The sequence below is a fragment of the Empidonax traillii genome, unplaced genomic scaffold (genome assembly GCF_003031625.1).
Source record: "Empidonax traillii isolate 1590-97213 ecotype Southwest subspecies unplaced genomic scaffold, ASM303162v1 scaffold746:size489142, whole genome shotgun sequence".
NCBI classification, from domain to species: Eukaryota; Metazoa; Chordata; class Aves; order Passeriformes; family Tyrannidae; genus Empidonax; species Empidonax traillii.
The window spans coordinates 446,065-470,163 of record NW_020955939.1 but is presented as its reverse complement, the minus strand read 5'-3'; the positions used below and the strand labels follow the sequence as shown (position 1 = coordinate 470,163).

Sequence of the window (24,099 nt, the reverse complement as noted above, 5' to 3'; positions counted from 1 at the left end):
ATCATCTGGCTGGTGTGTTAGTGAGCAGCCAGAGGAGAAATCACTGTCCAAGGAAACAGGAGAGCTCAAATATTCAGCATCACTCTGCTGCTGTCTCAGTCCTCTCCAACTACCCCGTAAGGGTGGGGCTGGGAGCAAAGGGGTGTAAAATCATGGGGAGGGAGGGATTTAGCACTGCTCAAAGCCCATCTAACGAGGTTTGAAAGATCCAAACTGGAGATCCCGTGACAGCAAAAGAAGAAAAACTAAACTGGTGTGAGTGCTGGAGGTAACTATTCTTAATTTGCTTTAAAGGAGGAGACTGAAAACCTGTGACTGAGGTTCCTGGAAGGAAATTGTAAAGCAAACCATTGCTAAGGTTTTCAGAGGCAAGTGGCAGGAACAGAGTGACTCGTGCAGAAGCATTTACAGCTGGGCAGGCAGGGCTGCCTCACTCCAGAGCAATTCCTTCCTCTGCTGGAGCACTTTGGGCTCTGGTGTCACTGCCTGTGTGTGTAGGAGTGCACAAGCACTTGGGATGTGCTGAGGTTCAGGCAGTGCAGAAGGGAATACTTTCCTCAGAGTGCTGGCTACTGTGGAGTTGCAGATTATTGCAATATTTTGACTATCCTGAAGAGAAACCTGTGCCTTTTGCTGTCATACCTTGTTTAAAACACAGTTCTGCAGTATCAGTTCAGACCAGACCAGTTTGGTTCTTGATGTTTTGCTCTTAGGTTTAAATCCCCGTCATTTGTGGACTTCAGAAGTTATAGCTTGTGCTTGGTACAGCCTCCTCTTAATCAATAATGACTGAGTTTGTGAGAATCGCAGATAAATCTGAAAAATCCAGCTGGGACCTGGATAATTTTGTGGTATCAAAGCAGCAGACAAACATTTCAATTGTTTTTTCTGGCACACTGCCTGCCTGGAGCAGCTGCAATTTATCACAGAAAGCTACAAGTGGTGGGATGTGCTGATCTACTGCAGTGAGCTACCTGTGGGGGCTGTGAGAAGGAAGGTGTGATTTCCTGTGGCCTTGCTGAAATGCCACAGTCATTCTCTGTTTTGTCTCGGTCATGACTTGGGTCATGTTGAGCACAATCAGTGCAGAGCTCTTGGACAAAGAGCTGGTCCTGAACTCCTCAGCAGTGCAGTCAGAAGAGTGGCTGGGGGGAACTTCTGATGTAGAATTGCTCAGCACATCCTCTTCTGAGGAAGGTTTTTATTTCCCAAATAAATAAAACATTAATCCTGCCTGCTGGCATACATAGCAGTAATATGTTTATCAGGGATTTTCCTCCTCCTAAGCAGCCTTTTGTGTGGAGGAATTACTCTGCTTTAGAAATGCAGTGCCTTCCTGCTACCCTGGCTCCACAGAGCATCCTGAATGACTGAAGGGTCAGGGGTGAGCTGGGTTTCTTTCCCTGGAGGCATTCAGCAGTGTTCTCCTCAGGAATGTGGAGGGCTATTTTACACTGACCCTGATCGTTCAAGGGCAAACACATTAAGCTGGGTTTGAGAATAACTTATTCTTCATTTTTCTACCTCCTTTTTGTTCTGTTATATATGACATTAAGTGCACGTGAACCAAACAGGCTCTATTTTTAATTCTCAGCTGGCCCGTTCCTTGCAGCCTGTTTGAAAGGTGTCGGTCATGGTCGTCCCTGCTCAGCTGACTCACACAGTGACTTCTGCTTTACTTGGAGCTCTGCTCAGCAGGAGGGGCACACTCAGCAGCGCAGCCCAAGTGCCACTGCCAAAAACCTCAGCTCCAACCAAGATGCTGTGTGATGAATGTGCAGTCCAGCGAGCTCTTGACCACCTGAACCTCATCTCTTCCTGATTTTTAAAGCACCATCTCCAGCAGAGCCTCGGGTGTGCTGCTGCCCCTCGGTGCTGCCGAGGGGGGTCTGCTCAGCCTCTGCCCCCCCCAGATACCTGCTGGTATCTCTGCAATGTGTGTGAGCCACGTCACCCTCCTGGCGTTCCCTCCGAGGTGTGCGAGGTAACCCGAGCTCCAGATCCCTGCTGGCACGAGGATGGTGACAGCTGCAGGCCTGCTGACAGCTCATGGAAAGGACAGGCACATCTGAAACCCTAGAGCACTGCAGATTTCCCCGTCACAGGCCTCTGCCCAGCTTCCTTGGGTCCCTGGTCATCATTCTTGCCTCAGGATGCCAGCAGAATTTTTTTGCCCACCTTTGGGACTGCTGGGTCAGGTGTTGTGTTCTGAGGCAGTTCAGTGCCTCGAGGAGGGTATCAGCTTGAAGCCACCGAGCTCAGGCTGCTGTGAGAGCTTCCCAGTGCCCTCACATCTCCCTCCCAGCTTCTGAGTGGGTGTGGGTTTATACACAGGGCACCCAGGTACAGGGAGGTGTGGCAGTGAGACAATCCTCCCTGTCTCCATGCTATTGGGATGACAAGGGAAAACTTGGTGCTGCTGGCTGGGCTGGCAGAACTGAGCTGGAGGTGAAGTAGCAGGGCAGTGTGAAGTAAGTCTGGAGTAATTTCCCTGGTAAGCTCCAGAATTTTGATGGTAGTTCACCCTGTCTCTGAACTTTGGAGATCCCCTTAGGGTGACAGAAGATTCTTCAGGCTGTTGTAGGGGGATTAAGTAGATTAAACAAACATCATAGGACAGGGTTGGAGTTGCATCAGCCATGGCAGACCCTGTGGGTTTCCCTCTCTGTGCAGCTTCTGCCTGCAGCACTTGCCCTTTGCACCCTCTGACAGTGCCAAGGACTTCTATTGTCCCTGGTTCCTGAACAGAAATGGTGCCCAGGTGCTGTGTGCTCCTGGAGGTCCAGGCAGCACCCAGGAAACAGCTGTCTCTGCAAGCAGGAACAGCAAAAAGAAAATATTTGGTTTAGATGCTTATAGGAACTAAGTAAAACCTTTGATCTCAAGAGGGTTTCCTGTTTGTAGAGGAAAACCCTTGGGTCCCAGAATGGGAGCAGGGACTCTGGGCACACCCCTCCTGGGTACAGGGGTGCCAAGGAACATTTACCACTTTTCTGTGATGACAGTGATCTTCCAGGAACAGTTTTCATCCCTGGTGTGAGCTCAAGGAAATATAGTCAGGTCTGGGTCTTTGTGTGTGTCTTTCCTCCCCCACCCTCCCCTAAGATCAGATGAGAACAGCAGGTGGGTATTGCAGGAGGAACTGTTTGAATGCTCACATAATGAATGTATTCCAGAGATGGGGGATCTGAGATGTTTGTGACTGACTGTGGTGCACACTGGCCTGTGAAAGGGTATAAAATGCTGCTGCAGTCTGAGCCAACCAGGCAAGCTGGTCTCCTGAGGTCACAGGCAGCTTCTGGGTGGTGTTTGTCTCCCCTGTCCCCTGCAGGGACACCTGCAGGGTACATCCAGACAGAAGACAAGGAACATGCAGAACACTCCCTTTTGGAGGGGTGAGTGAAAACTGCTAAGATCTGGTCAAATACAGAGATAAAACCCTAAAGCAGCTCCACAGGTGCTTTATTGCTTTTTAACTGTCAGTTCTGCAAGGCTAAAGACCTAGCCAGACCTGCTTATGTTATAATCCTTTAGACACAGACTGTGACCCGTGATCTGTTTCAGGAAACTTTCAGCTGCTTCTGTAAATGCTAAAGAGGTCCAGAGGAGTTGTGTGTGTGAGCGTTGGGGTGGTGCTGGTGCCTCTGTGAGGGATGCTGGCAGGATGGCAGGCCCTGGGAGCACCTCTGCACACCCCAGGCCACCCTACAGTGCCCATTCCCTCTGCTGGGCACGGGGCCAGGACAGAAATGCCTTTTGAGATAAGAGAGGCGCCAGGCCCCGTCAGCTGCTCTGTCCATCTTTAGCCCGCTCTCGGGTTACCAGCGCCTCCCACGGCTGCCTCCAAAGATAGGCAAAGCCACCTCCTGGAAACTCTGGGGAAGCAGAGGAGGGATCAGGAGGAGGGATGAGCCCGGTGGGATTTCTGTGGAAGGAGTGAAGGACGCTGCGAGTTGTCCAGGGCGATGGCTTTGCTGTGCTACAACAAGGGCTGCGGGCAGAGGTTTGACCCCGAGCACAACGCCGAGGGTGAGTGGGCCCGTGTGCCCTGCACCAGAGGGAGTGGGAACGTGTGTGCTGCTGTCCCAGTGTGTGGCCCTGGCTGCCATGCTGGAGCTGGAGCTGCCAAGCCCAGCACAGGGAGCCCACATGGCAGGAGCTGGCTCTGGACCTGCCCCTGGCACGGGTGGCTCATGGGCAGGATCGCTTCCCCTGAAAGCTTTTGCCCGGTTCTCCCCTTTCAGATTCCTGCCTGTATCACCCAGGTGTCCCCATCTTCCACGATGCCCTGAAGGTGAGTGGGGCAGGAGCTGGGGCTGCAGCTTCAGGGGCTGACCTTGTGCCCAGCGGGGTTGCCCACACTTGACCAGCCTGTCGTCTCCCGGTGCCCAGGGCTGGTCTTGCTGCAAGAAACGCACAACAGACTTCTCTGAGTTCCTCTCCATAAAGGTGAGTGACCCACCAGCCCAAATGCACCCAAATGCTCTTCCTCCATCCTTTCCTCCTGGCCCCTGCCCTGTCCTGTCCCATCCCCATCCTCTGCCAAGGCTGCCCCTTTTGCCCTGCCAGCCAGGGATTTCTTATCCGCTCCCAAGGAGCCTGCAAGCGAGGATGCTGCTTCCCAAGTGCAGGGCAGGTTCTCCTGCAGAAGGGTGCTGCTGGAAGGGGCTGGAAGGATCCCCCACCAGGATCCTGTAGGAGGAACACAAATGCCCCAAGTGTCAGCACAGCTGAGAATGTCTGAGTGGTTCTGGGGGAGGAAGGAGGCACCAGAGGCCTGGGAACATGGAGGAGACTCCTGCTGCCATTCACCTGCCACACTGGGGCGCAGCAGGGCTGAGACCTGTCTGCCATGGTCCCAGAGAGGCTGCCACACCATCTTGCCCCCAAGAATTCCCATGGACGCAGCCCCTGCCCTGGTGCAGGGTCAGAGCCCGTCCCTGCAGGACACAGAGCCCCCAGAGCGTGGAAACTCGCAGGGTTTGGGAGCAGCCACCATGTTTGGGAATGCAAAGCAGTCATCAGGCTTGCCTCTGGTGTTCAGGGATGCACAAAGGGGTTTCACAGCAAGGAGAAGCCCCCTGAGCCTTCCAGCCAAGGGGAGACCTCAGATGAGCCGAAGGCCAAGCCAGCAAAGGAGCTCATCTTTCAAGGACCAAAATCAGCTGAGAAGATGCTGCGGGAAAGACCAAGGTGAGATAGGCTCAGCTTACAGCGCTGTGAAGCTGCACGTGTCCTGCCCCACTGCTTCCTCAGGAGAGGCAACAGCACTTAAATTGCAAAAAAAAACCCCAAAGACTCAGCCTTTGCTGCTGCTGTTCCCCAGCTCTGATGAGCCAAGACAGCCACTGCCCATTAAGGTGTCCAGGTCTCTGGAGCAGGCACTGGAGAAACTGAAGCTGTCCTCCAAGGACAAGACCCTGGAGAGCAGTGGCACAGGTAGTGATGAGCTGTTGGATGGCTGTGGGGTTGCAGGTGGCGAGCTCAGCTGGGGGTTTGGCGTGATGGGTTCAGCCCCTGCCAACCCGCAGGGCTGGGGCCTGGGGGGCACTGCAGGGGGCTGTGCTCAGCTGAGCAGGGGGCTGAGGGGGGATTGGGGCAGGTGAGGGTGGGGTGTGTGTGTGAAGTCATGCTGCTCTTGCAGGGGAGGCTGCCCAGGTGACAGCTGGCACTAGGTGCAAGAACGCGGGCTGCAAGGCGGTGAGTGCCCTGCAGGGTCCCTGCTTTGCCCTCCTCTCCCCACGGCCAGGACCCTCACAGGGCTCATCCCCCAGGTGCCACCAGGTGCAGGGCAGGGTGTCAGGCAGGTGGGAGGTGGCAGTGCCCATCTGCTCCGTGGGCTCATCCCATCCATCCCTGCAGCGCTGCCTCTGTCCCCTCCCAGCCTCGTTCCTGCAAGAGGCTTCCAGATTGGTGGTACATTCGTGTTTACACTCGTGCTTGCAGTGAAGTGCAGCACAAAGCCAGGACTGTGTGAGTGAAATGCACGTGGAATGATTCCCACCTGCATTCAATTAATGCTGCACAGCCCACTTTGTGTCTGCCCCAAGGCTCTCTCCTGCAGCGCTGCCCGCCTCGAGGCAGGGATGGGAGGGCTGGAATGCTTGGAAAGCAGCAGAGCTGCCCTGTGTGTGGATGGGCATCGATGAGTGAACACCTGGCTGTGCCACATCGTGCTGTGCCAGAGGCACAGACAGAACTGTCCTCTGCTTCTCTCTCCACAGATCTACCAGGGTCCAGAGAGCAACACAGAGGTTTGTACGTTCCATCCTGGCGTTCCTGTCTTCCATGAGGGGTAAGAAACAGCCCTTTGCCAAGGAGCAAACTCGCCCTGCTGATGGCTGGGAGTGTTGCGTTGTAGGGTTGTGTGGTCTCAGCAGCGCAGCCAGGGCAGTTTGTGGGTGATGATGGGGGGCAGGAGGAGCTGTTGGTTATGAGCCCCTGTCCCTCCACACCCCACTGTGGTCCCCTGTCCTGCTCCTGTGTGCCCTCCCCACTCAGGTCACCCTGCTCTCCTCAGGATGAAGTACTGGAGCTGCTGTGGAATCAAAACAACGGACTTCAGTGCCTTCATGGACCAGCCAGGCTGCAGCAGAGGCTGCCACTGCTGGACAGAGAAGGGGGTAAGGGGGCTCATGTGAGCAAAGTGCCATTACAGGCGCTTGAGGAGTGCTCCTTCCCTCGCTCTGCACTCACACATTTCATTGCCTTAATATTCCTAATTGCTGACAGATGACTGCACAGGGTTTGAATGCCTGATCTTCACCCATCTGCCCTTTAAAATGCTGCTCTGCATTCACGAGATGTGTCAGCTCTCACACCCAAAGGGCAGATGTGCAGTAGAGGGAGATGAACGAGGCAGGACCTGGCCCTGGACATGGCATAGCCAGCACTGCAGGCTGCCACATAGACAGCACAGGAAAAGTCCTGCCAAAAAATCCCAACAGTTTTGACAGATGACTGCAGAAATCTGAATTTGGTTTGAGGCTTTCCCTCTGCAGCTGCTTCTCAGGAGGGATCTCATCCACATACCAACATGGGATCATGGCAGGGCAGTGGGGAGAAGATCCCAATTCCCAATATTCCAGGGAAGTTCTTGACTGAAAACAGCCTTGGGCTGGGAAAGTTGCTCCAAAGTAGCCCAGGATAACCCTGAGGGTGCACAGTGTTCCTCTGAGTCAGCACTGGTCCCAGCAACCCTCTCTGAGCCTGATCTGTTCTTTGTCCTGGAGCAGAAAACATACCCTGAATGTAAAGGAGGCTGCAGGGACTGAAGTGTGATGTTGTGATGCAGATGTTTTGTGCTGATTGTCCCCCAAGCCTGGGGCCAGGATTCCTCCTGGAACATTTCTTTGGCTGGCAATGTGGAGGACTGCAGGGGATGATGCTCAGAAATGAGCCTGGTGGGGACAAAGCTACCTGTGGCACTGACAAGGTGGAGAAGGGTGAAATGTGGCCAGTAGGGGCTCATCTGGCTCCCAAATTTAGCGTGGTGATATGGTCCATGTCCAGCAATAGCCACTGCAATGCCAGCCGTGCCGTGGTGGGTTGCTCTGATGGGTTCCTCTGATGGGTTCCTCTCCTCGGCAGGACAAGAAGGCCGTGCTGTGCCGGCAGGACTGGCACCAAACCAGCAGCCAGGTGGTGGTGACAGTCTATGCCAAGAACCCCCTGCCCGCCCTCAGCAGCGTGAAAGCCAATCACACTGTGGTGAGTGGGACCAGCAGAGTTGGGAGGGGGGTGGTATTTCCATGGCACCACCCAATTCTGATGAGCCAGGAGCCAGCCAGGGGCCTGGTGCTCTTTCAGCCTCACTGGGTGGCTTTGCTGGCCTTGAATCACCCAGCCTGTGACAGAGGTGAACCAGTGAAATGTTGCCAAGTGCTGAGGGGATCACCAGGCCATCACTGAGCCAGGATGGGGGATGCATTGTGGTGCTGAAAGGAGGCTTCACTGTCCAGGGGAAGAGCTCTGGCAGTGCTGTGCTACCACTCAGATCATTTTCTGTTGATGTTTCAGCTTGAGGCTCATGTCATCTTTGAAGGGAATAAAGTTTTCCACGCAGAACTGGAGCTCTGGGGGGTAAGATCCTGTTTATTTTGATTTCCCTATTCCAGCAGTCTGCATGGGGCTGGGCTGCAATGCTTTGAGGCAGTCTATGCTTGCTCTTGGTCCTGGGCTGGGTTGCCCAGGTACGGGCATTTACAGCCATCCCTTCTAGGAAATGCCTTAGGGACTGTGGGGAGGCTGAGGTGGCTGCACTGATCAATCCTGAGCTAAGATCAGAGCTGCAGGTCACTGCCAGCTCTATAAGTGTTCTGGGTTTGGTCTCAGGCTGCCCCAAATGCTCTTTTGGCCCAGCAGACCCCCCTTTCCCCTGCAGTGAGTTGCAGGCAGGCAGTGGCGAGAGGGGAGCGACTTTCTGATTTTTCAGCTGCTTGCAGGCTGGGGAGGAGCAGCGAGACTCCGGAATTTGCATGTGCATTTCTTGCCTGTATTTGTGGTGCGTGCTGCTCGTGCCTGCAGGCAGCAGAGGGCTGACAGGTGTGGGTATGGCCGTGTGTGAGCTCAGCTCGCTGCTGGGGAGAGGCTGTGCCGCAGCTGCGCGTGTGGCTGTGGCGAGCTGAGATCTCCCCAGCTCTGAACCGGCACTGTGGAGCTCCTCAGGCATAGCAACGCCCAGCTCAGCTCAGCTGCAGCCCAGGGTTCTCCCAGCACACAGGGAGAGGAGATTTCTGCTCTCTTCTCCTCTGGCAGGGCTTTGCCAGTATGGGGAAAGAGAAGCATGTGCTGCCCCGTCCTCCCCTGCCCGGCTCACTGCACCTTTCCCTCTCTCTAGACCATCGAAATAGAGAAGAGCTTCGTGAGCATGGTCCCAACCAAGGTGGAGATCACGCTTTGCAAAGCCAGCCCTGGCTCCTGGGCCAGGCTGGAGCTCCCCCAGAGCAGGTTGCAGCCCTGTGGTGAGCAGGAGAAGGAGGCTGCCAGCGCAGAGGAGCCCGGGGCAGTGCAGGAGGAGGACTCTGATGACAGCTTGAGCTGGTCGGAGGAGGAATATGAGGAGCTGGAGATGGGAACACCAAGCAGCTGACAGTCTAGTGCTTCAGCAGCTGAGCAGTGCTGGTTCCTGAGCTGCTGGGGACCTTGGCACGGCCTCCAGAGGAGCAGACCTAACCCTGAACCGTGTGCAGGCTGCAGCGTGCCCTCTCCCCCGGTCAGAAGGGACAAGTAATAAACACCCAGAACAAAGGTTGTACTCTGAAATCCCTGACAGGCGCTTAAGAAACGTCAGCAGGCCAAACCCTGCCTTCTGCCACGTCCTCTCCTGTGTCTGGCTGGGGCAGGACAGCAGAAGGAGCTCCCCTGTCTGCACCTCAGGCAGCCTGGGCCAGGTGTCCCTGGGGCCCGGGTGCTCAGAGCTGGGCATAATGCCTGGCCCTGGCACTCCTGGGGGTGTTCAGAGCTGGGCATAATGCCTGGCCCTGGCACTCCTGGGGGTGTTCAGAGCTGGGCATCCTGCCTGACCCTGGCATTCCTGGGAATGCTCACAGCCCGGCATCCTGCCTGACCCTGGTGCTTCTGGAGGTGCCAGGTCCCGGGATTTGCTGGGCACGACCCCCCTGCCTCTCCCTCTCCCGGTGGAGGGGAAGGGAACCGGGCTCTGGGGATCTTTGGAGGGCGCTGGTGACCGGGGACAGGGGAGATGCCATCGCTACCGGCAGTTCCAGCGGAGCCGTGGAGTCCCCGCAAAGCCCGTCCCAGGCGTGACGGCGCCCGTGGCAGGGGAGGGCGATACCACCCGCGGCACGGGACACGCCGAGGATGCGGGGGAGGGGGATCTCCGCGCCAGCCGGGCTGGGAAACAGCGCCCAGCACCGGGACCGGGGGCGGTGCCCGCCCTGTGCCGCCTGCACGGGAGCATCCACACATATAAGGGACCCAAGGGCATCAGCCACTCATTGTATAGTCCTGTGTAGAGAAAGCAAAAGCAATCGCCGAGCTTTGCAATTCTTTTAAAGGAAAGAATTATTCTTGTTGAGGGTGCGTGATGTATGATCGTTGTTCTTTACAGAGACAGGGAGCAGACACTGGAATGGGCTGCCCAGGGAGGTGGTGGAGTCACCGTCCCTGGAGGGTTTAAGAAGAGACCGGAGATGGCATTTAGTGCCATGGTCTGATTGACAAGGTGGTGTCGGGTCAAAGGTTGGACTTGACGATCTCACAGGTCTCTTCCAAGCCGGTTGATTCTGTGATTCTGTGACTATGCATGCACAGAGATGCGTGCTCTTATTTCTTATTCCTGATCGTGGGGATTAAAGCGAATCAACTTAAGAAATCATTCACCACCAGATCCAAGCTACCTTGGGATGAAGGCAGAACCAGAAATTAACGAATTTAGCATGGGCGGATGCTGCCCGCGTCGCGCAGGGGGGCGGAGGGCGGGGGTGGACGGGAGCATTGGCCCATCACCGGGGCCGGGGTCGGGACCGGAGTGGGATTGCCCCGGGGCGTTCGCCCATGGCCGGGTGGTACCGTGTCCGGGGTCGCTGTCCCGGGCCGGGCTGTCCCGTGTCCCTGTCCCGTGTCCCCGTCCCGGGCCGGGCGGTGCCGGGGCCGCTCCGGCTCCCCCTGGCGGTGCCCGCGGGGCGGTGCAGGCGCGGAGGGCGCGTGCGCGCGGCGGGCGCGGGGCGCGGCCGGGTCGAGGGTCCGCGGGCTCCGGGGCGGCGGCGGCGGCGGCGGCCGCGGGCACCGCCCGGGGGTGAGAGCGGGGCCGGGCAGCGGGGCGAGCGGGTCCGGCGGGGAGAGGAAATGGGGGAGAGGCCGGGGAGCCGCGGGGGGCGGCGGAGGGCGCGGCGGGGGAGCGGCCCCGGCGGGCCCCGCGCACGCGTTCCCGCCCGGCGGTGCCGGAACATCCTCCGCGTCCGGCCCCGCTGTCAGCGCGGGGCGGCGGCCGCGGGGCCCTTCACCGGGGTGGGTGGGGGTGTGTGTGTGTATATATGTGTATGTATGGGACGGATTGCGGCACCTGCCCCGCCGGGAAGGGCGAGCTCGGGGGCGCCGGGGGCAGCGCGCCCCGGCCGCGTGGCCTGGCGGTGCCGGGGGGTGTGGGAGGTGGGATGCGCTCGTCGGGGACGGGGTGGGGGCCGGGAAACCCGGTTAAAGGTTTTCAAACAAACCCTCCCGCGGTGCCGTTTCTCGGGGAGCGGCCCCGTGGCGGGCCGTGGTCCTGCCCGTCCCGCGGGGAGCGGAGGTTGGGCCGCGCTGCTCCGGGCTGATGCTGATGCTGATGCTGCTCCGTGCCGGGAGCACCGCCGCGGGTCTAAGGCGACCTCTGCTCCCGCCGGGTGTCATAAAAAGTTGGCACGGGATGAGTTCGCCTTTGGAAGGGTCTCTTCTTTCATTGCTGAGAGTGGATTTTTTTCTGGGAGGGATATAAGGAGAGTCGTGTTTGATCTACCTTCTAAAATTGCTGTCTCGGGAAGAGCAGGGCAAGGTAGTGACCTAAAATATTCTGAGCGGTGTCAGGAGTCACAGGTATTGTCTCATTTAGCAGCTGCCACAGGGCACTCCATCAGCTTAATTGTTCTCCTCTGGAGTCCTGTGAACTTTCAGGTTTTATAACAACCTGCACTGAGGAATTCCTGCTTAACCTCAGCCCCCAAGAAGCAATGCTGCTTTTTATTTGTTCTGAACTTCTCTCTTTCTCTTTATTATTTTTAAATTTTTTTTTTTTGTCCCTTTTGGTCCCTTTTATTTATTTTTTTTTTTTTTTAAGAACCAGTGAGTAATCAGTATCTGTTTATTCCTTATAAACACTTGAGATTCCCATCATAATCTCAGTTATAAAAAAAGCTTTAGGTACTTTAATTTAAGCGTTCTTTGTGTGTACCCCGTACTTGCAACATGTGTCCTGTGCTGGAGTGCAGCACTCCTCGAGCAGCATCATTAAGCTCTTTGCCCCAAGCTTATTTTTTGATTTTCAAAAGCTCACGTTCTCTTCCGTGTGAGATGTAAAGTACATCGCTCAAAGGCACAGTTTTGGGCCAGTTTGCTGCTGTTCAGCTGCACAACAATTTTCCTATAGGGAATTGAGGATTATGAGACATATTTGGCATTTTAGCTTGTTGTTTCCATTAAAAAAAAAAAGCGCTTTTGAATGTTCTTCTGTGAAGGAATTTTACAGAGATCTTGGAAAAGTAATGAAATATGCAGCTTGCAATTAGCAGGAGGAAATTAAATATGCAGTTTGATTTGCTTACCTGGTGAGGCTGTGATTCTTTTGCAGTCCAAAGCGTTTTCACTCAGTTTAGTGTCATGCCTTTACAGGAAATATTTTTTTACTTTGCTGTACGTGCCTGTAATGTGTAAATCTGTCAGACTGCTGAGAAACTCCTTAACTTTTGCTCACATTTTAGAGCGGGGATACGTGATGCAAATGAGACTTGGCAAAAATTGCAGTATTGTAATGCGCAGGCCATGATAAAAACCACAACGAGTGCATGTGTTAACTCCTGTCTTAATCACACCAAAACTCTTTAAGGACGCTTTGGAGAACTGTTACTGATTGAGCAAGTGCATTTTTGTTTGTTCTGGGTTGGTTTTGTTTGTTTGTTTCCCGTTTTGCTTTGTGTGCTTTGTGTTTTGTTTGGTTTTGTTTGTTTGGGGTTTTGTTTGTGTTTTTTAACACACACCCCCCAACCCCAATGAAGGTTTCGGGTGGAGGAGGAGAAATCAAACAAACCCAGTCCAGTGAAAAGTGTGTGTGGGCTTTTATTTCTCCAGGAAAGAAGCTTAGATTTTCCTGGTGTAACATTGCCCTTTGGATACAAGGGTGGCTTTGTTACAACCCAGAGTGCCGGCAAATGCCAGGTGACAAAAGATGACAGGGAGACAAACTAACAGTTCTCTCTCTTTCCACCCCAAATAGGACTCGAGGATGCTTAAACTGGAGTTGTCCTTCATCCTGCAAGGTGCTTAATACGCCTCTTCTCAAAGCCTGAGGTACTGCTTGTTTGTTTTGGCCTACAGTAATGACTAAGACCGTGTCAGAATCTATAGAAGATAGAAAGGACATTGTGTTTCTGACTTCTGATGAACTGACTGTGGTCCCCAGGACCTGGGCCAGTTGCTTGTGTCACCCAGCAGACAAGTGGTGGATGTGGGCACAGAGCTCTGCTCTCACACCTTTGCTGTGCTCGCCACTGCAGCTCCTCAGGGTCACTCGTGCTCAGAAAAGCTGTGAAGGCTCCCTGCCTGGATGAATCCATGATTCTGGGGGTGGCAGGAGGAACATCAAGTTTAATACTCTGCAGCTTTTTGATTATGTCACGTTCCTACACTGGGGCTTTCAGATACCTGCTGGAGTCTTAGTTTTTAGCTCCAGTGTGACTGCGTGGCTGTACCTCGTTGCAGTGTTGTTTCATGAGCTAACACCCTTTTTAAATATTAATTATCCATTAAACATAATCTTGGGTTCGTAGAATTTAAGGTCTTTGGTATTTGGTCACTAATATTATTGCTCTCCTCTAAAATTTGGAGTATGAGTGCCTGCAGTAAGAGTGTTGTTGAGGTGCCCAAATACCTCATGCAGACCACTTTGTTTTCACTGTAGTTCCATAAGAAATATGACTTACATGGTAAAGCTTCTGTGTGTTTCATCCCTGGGGGAAAAAAAAAAAGTCTTTCAATCAATAAACCAATTTCAACCTAATTTGACAGGGGTAGAGGTTTTAAAAATATTATTTGAAAGGTTTTGAGCCGTTTCTTCTATTTCTTTGAAACGACTTTTTGCATCAAGAGATGTAAGGGCTTTGTGGCACCGACACTGAAGGAACAGCCAGTAAGAACTGCACTAAGGCATCAGTGAAATGTGCCTGGGAGCTGAATTTCCAGGCAGAGAGCTCTGCAGAAAATGATCCTCCTCCATTCTGTGTGGAGCTTGGGTGGTGGAGTGCACAGTTCCCGCTGTGCTGCTGAAATCTGCCTTGGCTTGTTGATTTTTTTTCCCCCCCCTCTGCTGCCACTCGGGGTGTTGCTGAGTGTTTTGTTTCTCTTGCAGGTAAATGGCAGGACAGAAAGCTGTGTGAAAACTTGGAGAGGCGCTGAGAAGTCCAAGTAGGTCATTCATTGCTGAAGGATATTAGGGATGAGGTCTCCTCTTTTAAGTTTTTTTTACTCTTTCTTGGCCTGCATTCTAAAAGTCTGGCACTTGTCCATTCCTTTGGCACTTGCCTAAAACAATGGCGAGTGAGCTGAGCTGTTGTGGAATAGTAACAGAGTCTTGATTAAACTGCTGAGAGCCCCTTTCTCCTCCCTGTTAGTCTTGGTGGGTGAGCTGCACATGTGAATTAACTCCTTTGCATGGGTGAGGGTGGTGTGATACACTTGGAGCTGCCTTACCCACCCAGCTCCCTGTTGAAAGTTTCTGCCTGACTTCGCGTTTCAGGCAGACAGTGAATCGTCTCTGATCTCGTTTTTGTTACTGAGAGATGAGCAATTAAGTCGTTTATCTTTCCTAACTTTTAATTTTTGGCCAAAACGGCGCCGTGTCCAAACTGTGAAGAGAGACGGGGAAAACCTGACAAACTCGGTGAAAGTGAGTTTATCAGAGAGCAGTAACAGAGCTAAAATCCACCCAGCAAAGAGGCATTTGGTTGTTAGCACAGCAAGGGCAGAGGCATATCCTGCTAAGGGGGAGTTCCTCTGCCAGGAGTTTTTAGAAGTGCCGGAAGTATCGAAAGCATAAATCTAGAAAGCTACAGAAGAACTTGGGTTACTGTTTCCTCTCAGTTTTCTGTCACTGTATCCCCCCTTCTCTCAGCAGGCAGGGAATTTTCCTTCAGCAGTACTGGGGGGGAAGGTGGAGAAGTTTTTTCTCTCCCGCAAAAAAATCGTGAGGCAACGTGAAGTTTTCCTGTGGTTTCACTTGTGATGGCTTTGTGGGGAGGGGGAGTGGGATCCAAAATTGTGAATTTCCCCAACAGATATTCATCTGGGTGTTAATAGAGCGAGCTGTCCACATTAATGATCCCAGAAAAGACTTAATTAGGTCAGAACAGGAGCAGCTCTCCAGATGATGTCTTGACACGCCGATTGAAACCTTGCACATTCCAGAGGAAGTGCCAGGTGTGCAGGCAGTGAAGTCAGACCTTGCAGCATCTTCTGAGGAGGAAACTAACCCAAACAGGGAATGCCAGTTCTCTGATTCAAAGGCACTGATGGACAAGATAGAAATAACTCTCATTTGCATATCTTTGCACAACCCTCCTGTGTGGGGTGATTTTTTTTTTTTTAAATTAATTATTATTTTATTTGAAAATTGTTCCCATTCTGCTGTAGCTGCTAGAACCTTAACTGTAATAAAAATCCTTTCTCTGACAGGGCTAAGAACCAGGATTACCTCTCACTATTTTGGATTTTCTGTTCACTTGTTTCTCTTGTTGCATAACCTTTAAACTTGGCTTTGAAGCTTGTGCCCAGCTTTCTGTTTCTAAATTCTTAAGTATTTTTTTTTTTGATGTGTTGACGTGTTAATCTGTATTTTGCTCTTTTTCAGTTCTTGTTACTTAGTGTATGTGGAGTTTTTCTTTCTAAAATTTCCCCAAAAATTCGTTAAGAAGGTCACCAAAAAAAACCCAAACAAACCCTAAACCAATTTTCCCGCTCTTGGTAATGTTTGTTGGTAATTTTGGTTTTGGATGATGGGGTTATTTTCAGTATATATTTATATTTAGATAGCATTTAGATAGTCAGCTTAAAGGGTGCCATGTAGATTTGAAACCTATCTTTTTATGACCGTAGGAGAGTTTTCTTGCTAGACAAATTATTTACAGTAAAAACTAAATTGAGATTTCATATATTTTGTAGAAAGCGGTACCTGGATTTAATAGAAAAGGCCTGATGGAGGTAATATTAGTTTTCTTGGTTGTGACATAAATTAAAAAGATCTTTGCCTTCCAGATGTAAATCTTTTACCAGACGACACCTGCTCACAACATACAGGTTTCTGGAGTGTAGTATCTTCTTTCTACTCATTATTCTTTTGATTAATTTATCTAAGTTCTGTGTTTCAGTACAAATAATGTGTGTTCTGGTGTGTGTTTGTATTGAATATGCCACACGAGATTCCTCTCAGCTAAAGCAACCTGCTTTAAAAGAGCCTTTCAGAGAAATGCACTCAAAAACCTGCAAGCTCTTTAGCTGTGTTTGTGTAGTTAATACTTTGCCTGATGCTTTGGCATGTTTGTGTGGAGTTATTTCCTACTGCTGCTCTTCTAAAATCCCAGCCTTAGAGGGGGTAATAATTCCAGGTATTAGTTCTGTGAAAGAGCATTTCTGTTCCAGGACTTTTTGTTACTTTATTACCAACTTCCAACTTCCAGTCTCTTGATAACCTATCAGTTCATGGTTTCTGGGCTGCCTGGCAGTGCTGGTGATGACCCCCCCAGACAGTGCCTGTTGTGTTCAGGCTGGGTGCAGTTTGGGGATGCCTTGTCATGGACTGAAGTGCTTAGAGATGTCAGAGGTGTAAGCATCTCTTTTGGTTTGTGTTTTAAACAGAGATCCGTTCTCTGCAACTCGTTTATTTTAGAGACTGGGCTTTGGGCATATAAAAAGGCTTTGTGGTTTTTTTTTGTTCTTGGTGAGACTCTTGTTGCTAGATTTGAATTTTTTGTTGCATGTGTCCCGCTGAGTTAGTCCTGCCGTGCCTGTGGTTGTCCCTTGTTCCTGACTGGTCAAAATGAATCATCTGTTGCACAGATAATTCATTTGGGGCAAAAAACCCTTGCTCTGGGAGCAGTGGTGTTGGTCACCACTGAGGCTTCTGGCAGAGCATGTGCTGGTACTTCAGTGGCTGGATGTAAGCGCAGGAGTAAGCTTTAAAACCTGCCTTGTGTGCTGCAGTCCAGTGACTTTGGCAGCAGAAGCAGCATATGGTGATTCATTCCCACCATCTGCTGCCCCTGGCTTGGTTGTACCATCGCAGTTGATTGTGGTTTCATCCAGTTTAATAAGCAGTTCAACTCCTCACCCCTCTGCAGTGTGTGGTCACAGCTGAGGAGATGCTGTGCTGCCGGGCTGGGAAGGGGAGAGAGGGTTTGGAATCTCCTGGAGGCAGATGGAGGGAGTGTGGCAGTGTCTCCAGGCAGGCAGTGATCTGCCCTAGACGGTTGCATCATCAGGTAGAACAGTGTTACAGTGTTAAAGGACATTTTTACTTGTAGCACTCAGCCCCTTTGTGTTCAGAATAATTGTTGTGTTGATTAATAGTATAATGTCAAAAATGTTTAATCTGCCATGTTTTAAGTAATTTAATATTAAAATGGGCTTCAGCCTTGGGGTTTGCAAAATGCAAGTTTCTAATTTAGCACAACTTCCTTGTTTGGTGTTTTTTTTTTTTTTTCTTCTTTTTTCCCCTCCAGTGCTGTTAAATTACATTCTTGGTGTAACTGTTCTGGAATAATATATTCAGTCCTGCCCTCAGCTTTTGCTGCTCAGTGCTGTTCTTCATTTTACTGATTACCTTCATGCAATTCCATATATTCCTCTCTTTCCAGTTGACCGGAGCCCTGAAATGGGACGACTGATTTTTTTTTTTTGATCTGTGAAGAAACTCATGTGTATGCTTTTCTGCCAGAGCTCAAAAAACACTTGCCAGATTTCATTCCAGGTGTTTTAGAAATCCAGTTCCTGCCGTTTTCAATAGGGATCATCTGCTTCTGCATTTTTGTTTTCCTCCAGATTTTTCCCCTGCTGGGTTTCTTGCACTGCTTCCCACCGCTGGTTGGTTTTCAGCAGTGCCTGTGCACACACGTGGATCCTTCCCAGTGACCACAGCGGTTGTCACTCGAGGTGCCTGTTGCAGCTTTGTGCCAAAGCTCCAGGTAGCCCATTTTCACCCAGCCCAGCAGAATCCTGTGTGCTCCCAGTGAAAACACAGCAATATGTGGAGACAGATAAAGGCTTTGGCTGAAAGGACAAAGCTGGGACTTGAATGATAATGAGTTGTTGATTTGTTTGGATGGTCGTGAAGAGGAAGTTGGAGGGAGGGGTTTTCATGAGTTATAAGTGACTTCACTTGCTGATTTTCCTATATTCCCTTTTGTTCTTTGATGGTGTTGGAGCTGAGATCCTTCTGGAATATGCAATCAGAATAGTTTAGTTTGGGAGGAACCTTTAAAGGCCATCTAGTCCAATTCTCTGCAATGAGCAGGGACATCTTCAACTATATCAGGTTGCTCAGAGCCCCATCCAGCCTGGCCTTGAACGTTTCCAGAGATGGGACATCCACAGCTTCCCTGGGCAACCCGTGCCAGTGTTTTACCACCCTCATTGTGAGCAACTTCTACCTTATATCTAACCTAAATCAACCTTGTCTTAGTTTAAAACCATCACCCCTTGTCCTATTGTAACAGGCCCTGCTAAAAAGTGCTTCCCACTATTTTCCTTTTTTTTGAAACCGTGTATTTGCTGCTGGTTGCACGTTGAGGATTCTGAGAGTCCCTCAAAGGCATTTGGGTGAGAAGGCAGATGCAAGTTCCTTCTTGTTCAGACTGGCTGGGGGAGCTCCAACGTACAACAAATGTACAGCAAATGACTGCTTGCAGTTCCGTGCTGTTTTCAAATACAGTGCTCTTCGTGCGATGAAAGTTTCAAATGAATCGTGTTTTAGACCAGATCAGTTAGATTATCCAACCTAATCTTCATAGATCAGGAAAGGGATAAGGGAAACCTGGAAGTGTCAGGTATCTCCTGTGTAACAATTCCCCAGTCTGCCCAGGAAGGCTCTTTTTTTACAGCATATGCTTTTCTCATGCTCATTATTTAGAGGACACCAAGTAGCTCAAGCCTATTAAGTTCTGCTTGTTCTGTCACTGATTAGTGAGAGTAATCTGTTCTTGGCTTCTTTAGAAAAATTCCTTATGTACTCTAATCTGGGTGCTATGGCTAGTTGTATTTCAAAGAACAGCTTTTCTTGAATGTGCTGCTTTCTGAACCTTTTGTCTGTTGTCCTCTAAGTAAAGCAGTTTCTTGAGGTCTGATTGATCTGAGTATGGTGAATTATTACAGTAAACAGTTGCAGTGCGGCCCAGCCATGAATATCTTGGTTTATTATATAACTTTTGGACCTGTCTTTGTGGTAAACTGTTTAGGCAATAGACTACCTAGGCAAGAAGTGTGAATCTTGGAGAGTGTGTGTGTGTACAGAGGTGTTTGTGTGAACCTACAAAGGACGGAGTATCTTGTTACTGGGTCTGAGGTCACGATCCCTTTCCACTTGCAGGTGCCTCTAAGGACTTGTCCTTTTGCCTGTGGGAAACAGTCTGGCAGTAAGGCAAGACTGTGGGAATTTGGCTAATTTGTACTTACATGGTTGGAATGCAGCCAGTTGTCACTTAGCTCTCAACTCATTGCATCTCCATTTCACCATTGTCTTCCTAGCCCCGGGAGCTCTTTAGAGTGGCTCGAGAGGCTGAATGCCGTGTCAAGCTGTGATAAGAAATTGTTAGCTATATTAAAAACACTTGCCAAAGCTTATCTTTCAAATGGCCATCATCTCGAGGGTGCTTTTCCTAACTTCCTTTTCTTGCTGTGTGCAGGACTTTGGGTGAAGAATGCAGACCATAAAGTGCGTGGTGGTCGGGGACGGCGCCGTGGGGAAAACTTGTCTGCTCATCAGCTACACCACCAATGCCTTCCCAGAGGAGTACATCCCCACCGTGTTTGACAACTACAGCGCCCAGATGACTGTGGATGGCCGGACAGTCAGCCTGAACCTCTGGGACACTGCGGGCCAGGAGGAGTACGACCGCCTGCGCACGCTCTCCTACCCCCAGACCAACGTCTTCATCATCTGCTTCTCCATCGGCAGCCCCTCCTCCTACGCGAACGTGAGGCACAAATGGCACCCCGAGGTGTCTCACCACTGCCCCAACGTCCCCATTCTTCTCGTGGGCACCAAGAGGGACTTGAGAAGTGACCTGGAAACGGTTAAAAAGTTGAAAGAGCAGAGCTTGGCTCCCACCACCCCGCAGCAGGGGACTTCGCTGGCCAAACAGATCGGAGCAGTCAAATATTTGGAGTGCTCGGCACTGAATCAGGAGGGGGTTCGGGAGGTGTTTGCCGAAGCTGTCCGTGCGGTTCTGTATCCTGTGACAAAGAAGAACACAAGGAAATGCGTCTTGTTGTAGTCCCCTGGGGTGATGGATGTTGCTGTTGACTAGAATCTTGGAGGGCTTTTTAATTGAGTTTAAAATTGAAGATTTGCATCTTGCACTAACAGCTCTAAGCAGAAATCGGTTATACAATGAATATTCTTGCAGTCTTACTGCTTCAGGGAAACTGAAACAGAACAGTCTTTTTTTTTCCAACCGAGAGGTCAAATATCTACTTTATTTCTAAAGTTCCAGTCTCCAGCTTCTCCAGGGATCACCTGGGTTCTGTCCTTATTTTAGTGGAGGAAAATAAAAGAGGAGACTCCTTTGAAGCCACTTCTTTACTAGATAGCCATCAGTTCCTAGGTTTGCTGAAAAGCACAAATTCTGATAACCCTGCTTTAAGTGTAGCTGCTGCTTTTCCCATCCGTTATTTACTGATTGAATTTGTTTTACAAACAGAAGTCCGGTTGTTTTGTCAATCTACAGCTTGAAAACAATTTGTTTACTTGCAAAAATGCCTGAAATATTACTGAGATTCACCTTATAGTGAACTGTGATCGTTTATATGAAGAGTTAGCCTAAGGCACGATTAATGCAATGAGCAAAACCCAGGGAATACCTGCAATGATTTTATTAACAGAAGCAGGAGCTGATTTTTCCTAATGTAAGGAACTTAGAAAAATGATGAATCACTCAAACAAGTGATTTTCGTAGTTTTGAGGTGGAGAAGTGAAAGAGTAGTTCAGATGCAAGTCTTCCATAAGACTTCTAAACTGAGATTTTATTTCACTGTCCAAAGAGACATTGCACCCTGAGAATAAAGTTTTAACAGTTACCTTCCCGGGCTGAGATATTTGGGATGACACTGCTCAAAGTGAGATTTTCAGTGTAATCTCTCTGATGAATCCCAGGGACTTGATAGCAGCTCTTGGGGAATCAGTTGCTTCACTTTTTAACGTTCTTGGGGCCACCACCTGAGATTTTTATGGCAAATTCCTTTGTTGTTTTTTTTTCTGTGAGAACACTGACAGAAATTTGGGAGGTTCTGATTACAGGAGCCCATGTTTCTCCCTGTTTTCAGTTCAGTCTGTAATGGTTAGCCAGTCACTGGATAGGATTACCTGGGCAGTTTTTTTTTTTCCCCTCTCTACTGGATGCTCAGTTATTAGGAACTCTTTTAACCCAAGTTCTATTTACGTACTTTTTAACTTTCTTCAGCAGCTCTGGTAAGTAGCAGCTGGCTTTTATTTTCAGGATGTGCACTGTTCTTTATGTGTGGTTCCGGGACCAGCTGAGGAGTGAGAGCATGAAACCTTCCTTAGACTTAAACCTTCCAGCTCGATGGGATGAAAGCAGCATGCTTCAAAGATACTTTGTGTGAAACCAGTGGTGCTGGACTGGGCTTTGTTGTCTGAAGTTGACAGTGCTGTCTTTGTCTGGCTGCAGCCTCAATTGGTCATTCAGAACTTGCTTTCTTGTGATTCCCACACATGCAAAACTGCACTGGTGTATATACCCTGGTCAGGAAAAAAAAAAAAAAAAAGAAGTGCCTCGTTTTAGCAAGATAACAGAAAATACATCAACAAGGTTATTAGGGATCTTGTGTTAATTTGAGCTTGCTTTATCTGATGCTGGCAAAAATACCAGGTGGATGGAAATGTTTTTATTTGCGCCCAAATTCCGCTCCTCGGAGAGGATGTGCCTTTCTTCAGCTGGTGTAGCTGATGCTGACGCCAACTGCAGTGCTTGTTTATCCGAGATGCGCTCACTCTGGTACTGCTTTAGCCATTGATTTTGTAAATTGCAGTTAATCCAAATCCTGGTACCTGTGGTTAGTGAACCAACACCGAGTTCCAGACGTTGCCAGAGCGCAGGCAGTACCAAACCCCCCAGTCTGTGGGGTGTTTGCAGAAGCCCTGCAGACTCTACGTGTTTTAATTCACCAAGTGCCATTGCCTGGAGTGTCTTTGCGTCTTTTGCACTGGTAGGGGAAGTGCTGTTCCACATGTGGGTCCTGCCACAGTGCCCTGAGGGCTGTGAGGGTATAGAGTATTCTGTGAGATAACCTCTACTTACCACGTTCTGCCTTGGCTTTAGCTGTAGGCCTTTAGTGTGGGCTGGGCTTGCAGGCAGCAATTAACTCTGTGCCTTGTAATTCAAGATTATTTTCTGTAGGTAAATTTCAGTAACTGAGTAAATAGACTTTACCATGTTTAAAATGTATTTATTTAAGCCAGTGCACATGGTTTGTTTTAATGCTGGTCAGACCTAAATCAACTGTCTAGTTACCCCCCGTGCAAGCCCTTAACCTTTGCTTTATTCAGAGATGTACTTTAAAAAGTCTGTGACATGTTTGAACTAGTCTTAAGAGGTGCCTGTTATTGAAATTAAAAGTCTACCTTTTTTTTTTTTTTTTTTTGCTACATATATTTGCAGTTTTGTACTGAAGCCACTACTGTTTTAAAAAGTTTTTACTTTTTTTACGTGCTGAAATCTTTTAGTTCGGTGTCTTTTGTGGTTATTCCTAACTGGATTACAAGAATTTTGCGGAGAAGAAATCTTGTGAGAAGGTATTATTGCACAACCCTTGCCCCCCACACCCCGTTTCTGTAGGCTCACAAACAGCCATCCTGGTGTGAACTGGAAAAGAGTATGGCGAGATAAAATTCAACTGCTTAATCAATTGATTTGAATCGGTTGCATTACTGATTGCATGATGCCAGAACACTTTATGCCCATTCAGATTACTTAGTAAACGGATTGCACAACAGTTCTGAGGAGAGTAGCACAGTAGTCATGAAAATGAGCGGGGAGTGAACTTTGAACACCATCAAAAGCTTTTTACTGGCTTTGGAGTACCTGGTTATTTGGATGCCTTGTATTTCTGTCGCTTCCTGCCAGGAGTAAGAGCCCTGGCTGACAGCTGGTTTCTTCCAGCCTCTGCTTTTCCTGAGGATGAACTTCTCCATTCGGTGGGCATTCTCCATTTCTGATCTTCCCGCCTTTTTTCCCCCCACCCTGACAATTTTTGGTGCGTTTTATTCTAAGTAGTCCAGTGCTTCAGTCTGCAATCAGTTCTGTTTCTCCCATGTTTTATTTTTCTCCTGTGGGCAGTTGACAAATACAGACTTCACATCATCCCGTGGCTGGATTTTGTCTTGTTTTGGGAGATCAGAAAACCCGGTTAAGCCGTGTGGGTTTCCCCAAACCGTTCAAGATCCTTCAGTTTGTTACTGAGTAGAGATGCAGTGTGTATGTCTTAATTCACAGAAGAGACTCGCTGTGAAGAGACAGATTTTAATCTTTCAGTTTGTGAATGATTTCTGAAATGCTTGGGTTTTTGTTTTTTTTTTAAATATAGCTGAAGCTGAGCATGCTTGTTCAGGAATTCTGTGTCCAAAGGATGTTACGAGGTGGGCTTAGATGTGGAAGTGCTTTCTTCAGTTTACAGCTGCAGCTATTTCTATGAAATTTAAACTAGAAGAGCCTCACCATGCTTCGTTCTCAAGTGCTGAACCTCACTCTGTAGCAACCTTGGTGCTGCTTGGGCTGACCCCGAGGAGGGGATGGATCTCACGGGGGGTCCCAAACCCCTGGGTGGGCAGCAAGGACCCCCCACCACCAGCGGGGGCCCAAGACTCTGAAGCGTTGGTACTGATACATACACTGGCGACTCGATTTTATACGATAAAATAATTTGTATCACGTCTAACAGTTTTAAAGGATTTTTTATTTTTTTTCCCCCCTCTCTTTACTTTTAAATTATGCGTCGCAATAAACCTTTCCTTCCCCCCCACCTCCGTGGCTTGTCGCATTGACTCTCCGTGCCGCAGCCGTGCTGAAGTTATCCCATTCCAGGGGAAAAAGGGTTCCCAGAGGGCAATAAAGGGGGGGTGGATTTTGGGGATGGGCGGGGCGGGGCCGCTCCAGGAGGCGGGGC

General features: G+C 49.9%; 2 protein-coding genes across 3 annotated transcripts; both read left to right on the top strand.

Annotated features, from left to right (window-relative positions):
• Positions 1-3,864: 3,864 nt before the first annotated feature.
• Positions 3,865-9,264, top strand: LOC114066188 (cysteine and histidine-rich domain-containing protein 1-like). The gene is made up of 11 exons (XM_027900699.1): positions 3,865-4,029; positions 4,245-4,294; positions 4,393-4,449; positions 5,045-5,193; positions 5,327-5,439; positions 5,645-5,700; positions 6,225-6,295; positions 6,521-6,623; positions 7,591-7,710; positions 8,020-8,082; positions 8,840-9,264. Exons 1-11 carry the CDS (start codon positions 3,966-3,968, stop codon positions 9,089-9,091), a joined length of 1,098 nt encoding a protein of 365 aa, XP_027756500.1. The 5' UTR covers positions 3,865-3,965; the 3' UTR covers positions 9,092-9,264.
• A 1,484-nt stretch (positions 9,265-10,748) lies between these two features.
• Positions 10,749-22,842, top strand: LOC114066201 (rho-related GTP-binding protein RhoG-like). 2 transcript variants are annotated; one of them, XM_027900722.1, is made up of 2 exons: positions 10,749-10,759; positions 19,602-22,842. In XM_027900722.1, exon 2 carries the CDS (start codon positions 19,617-19,619, stop codon positions 20,190-20,192), a length of 576 nt encoding a protein of 191 aa, XP_027756523.1. In that variant the 5' UTR covers positions 10,749-10,759; positions 19,602-19,616; the 3' UTR covers positions 20,193-22,842. The 2 variants fall into 2 exon arrangements, with proteins under 2 accessions (XP_027756523.1, XP_027756522.1); XM_027900721.1 differs by lacking the exon at positions 10,749-10,759 and adding an exon at positions 14,084-14,115.
• The last annotated feature ends 1,257 nt before the right edge of the window (positions 22,843-24,099 follow it).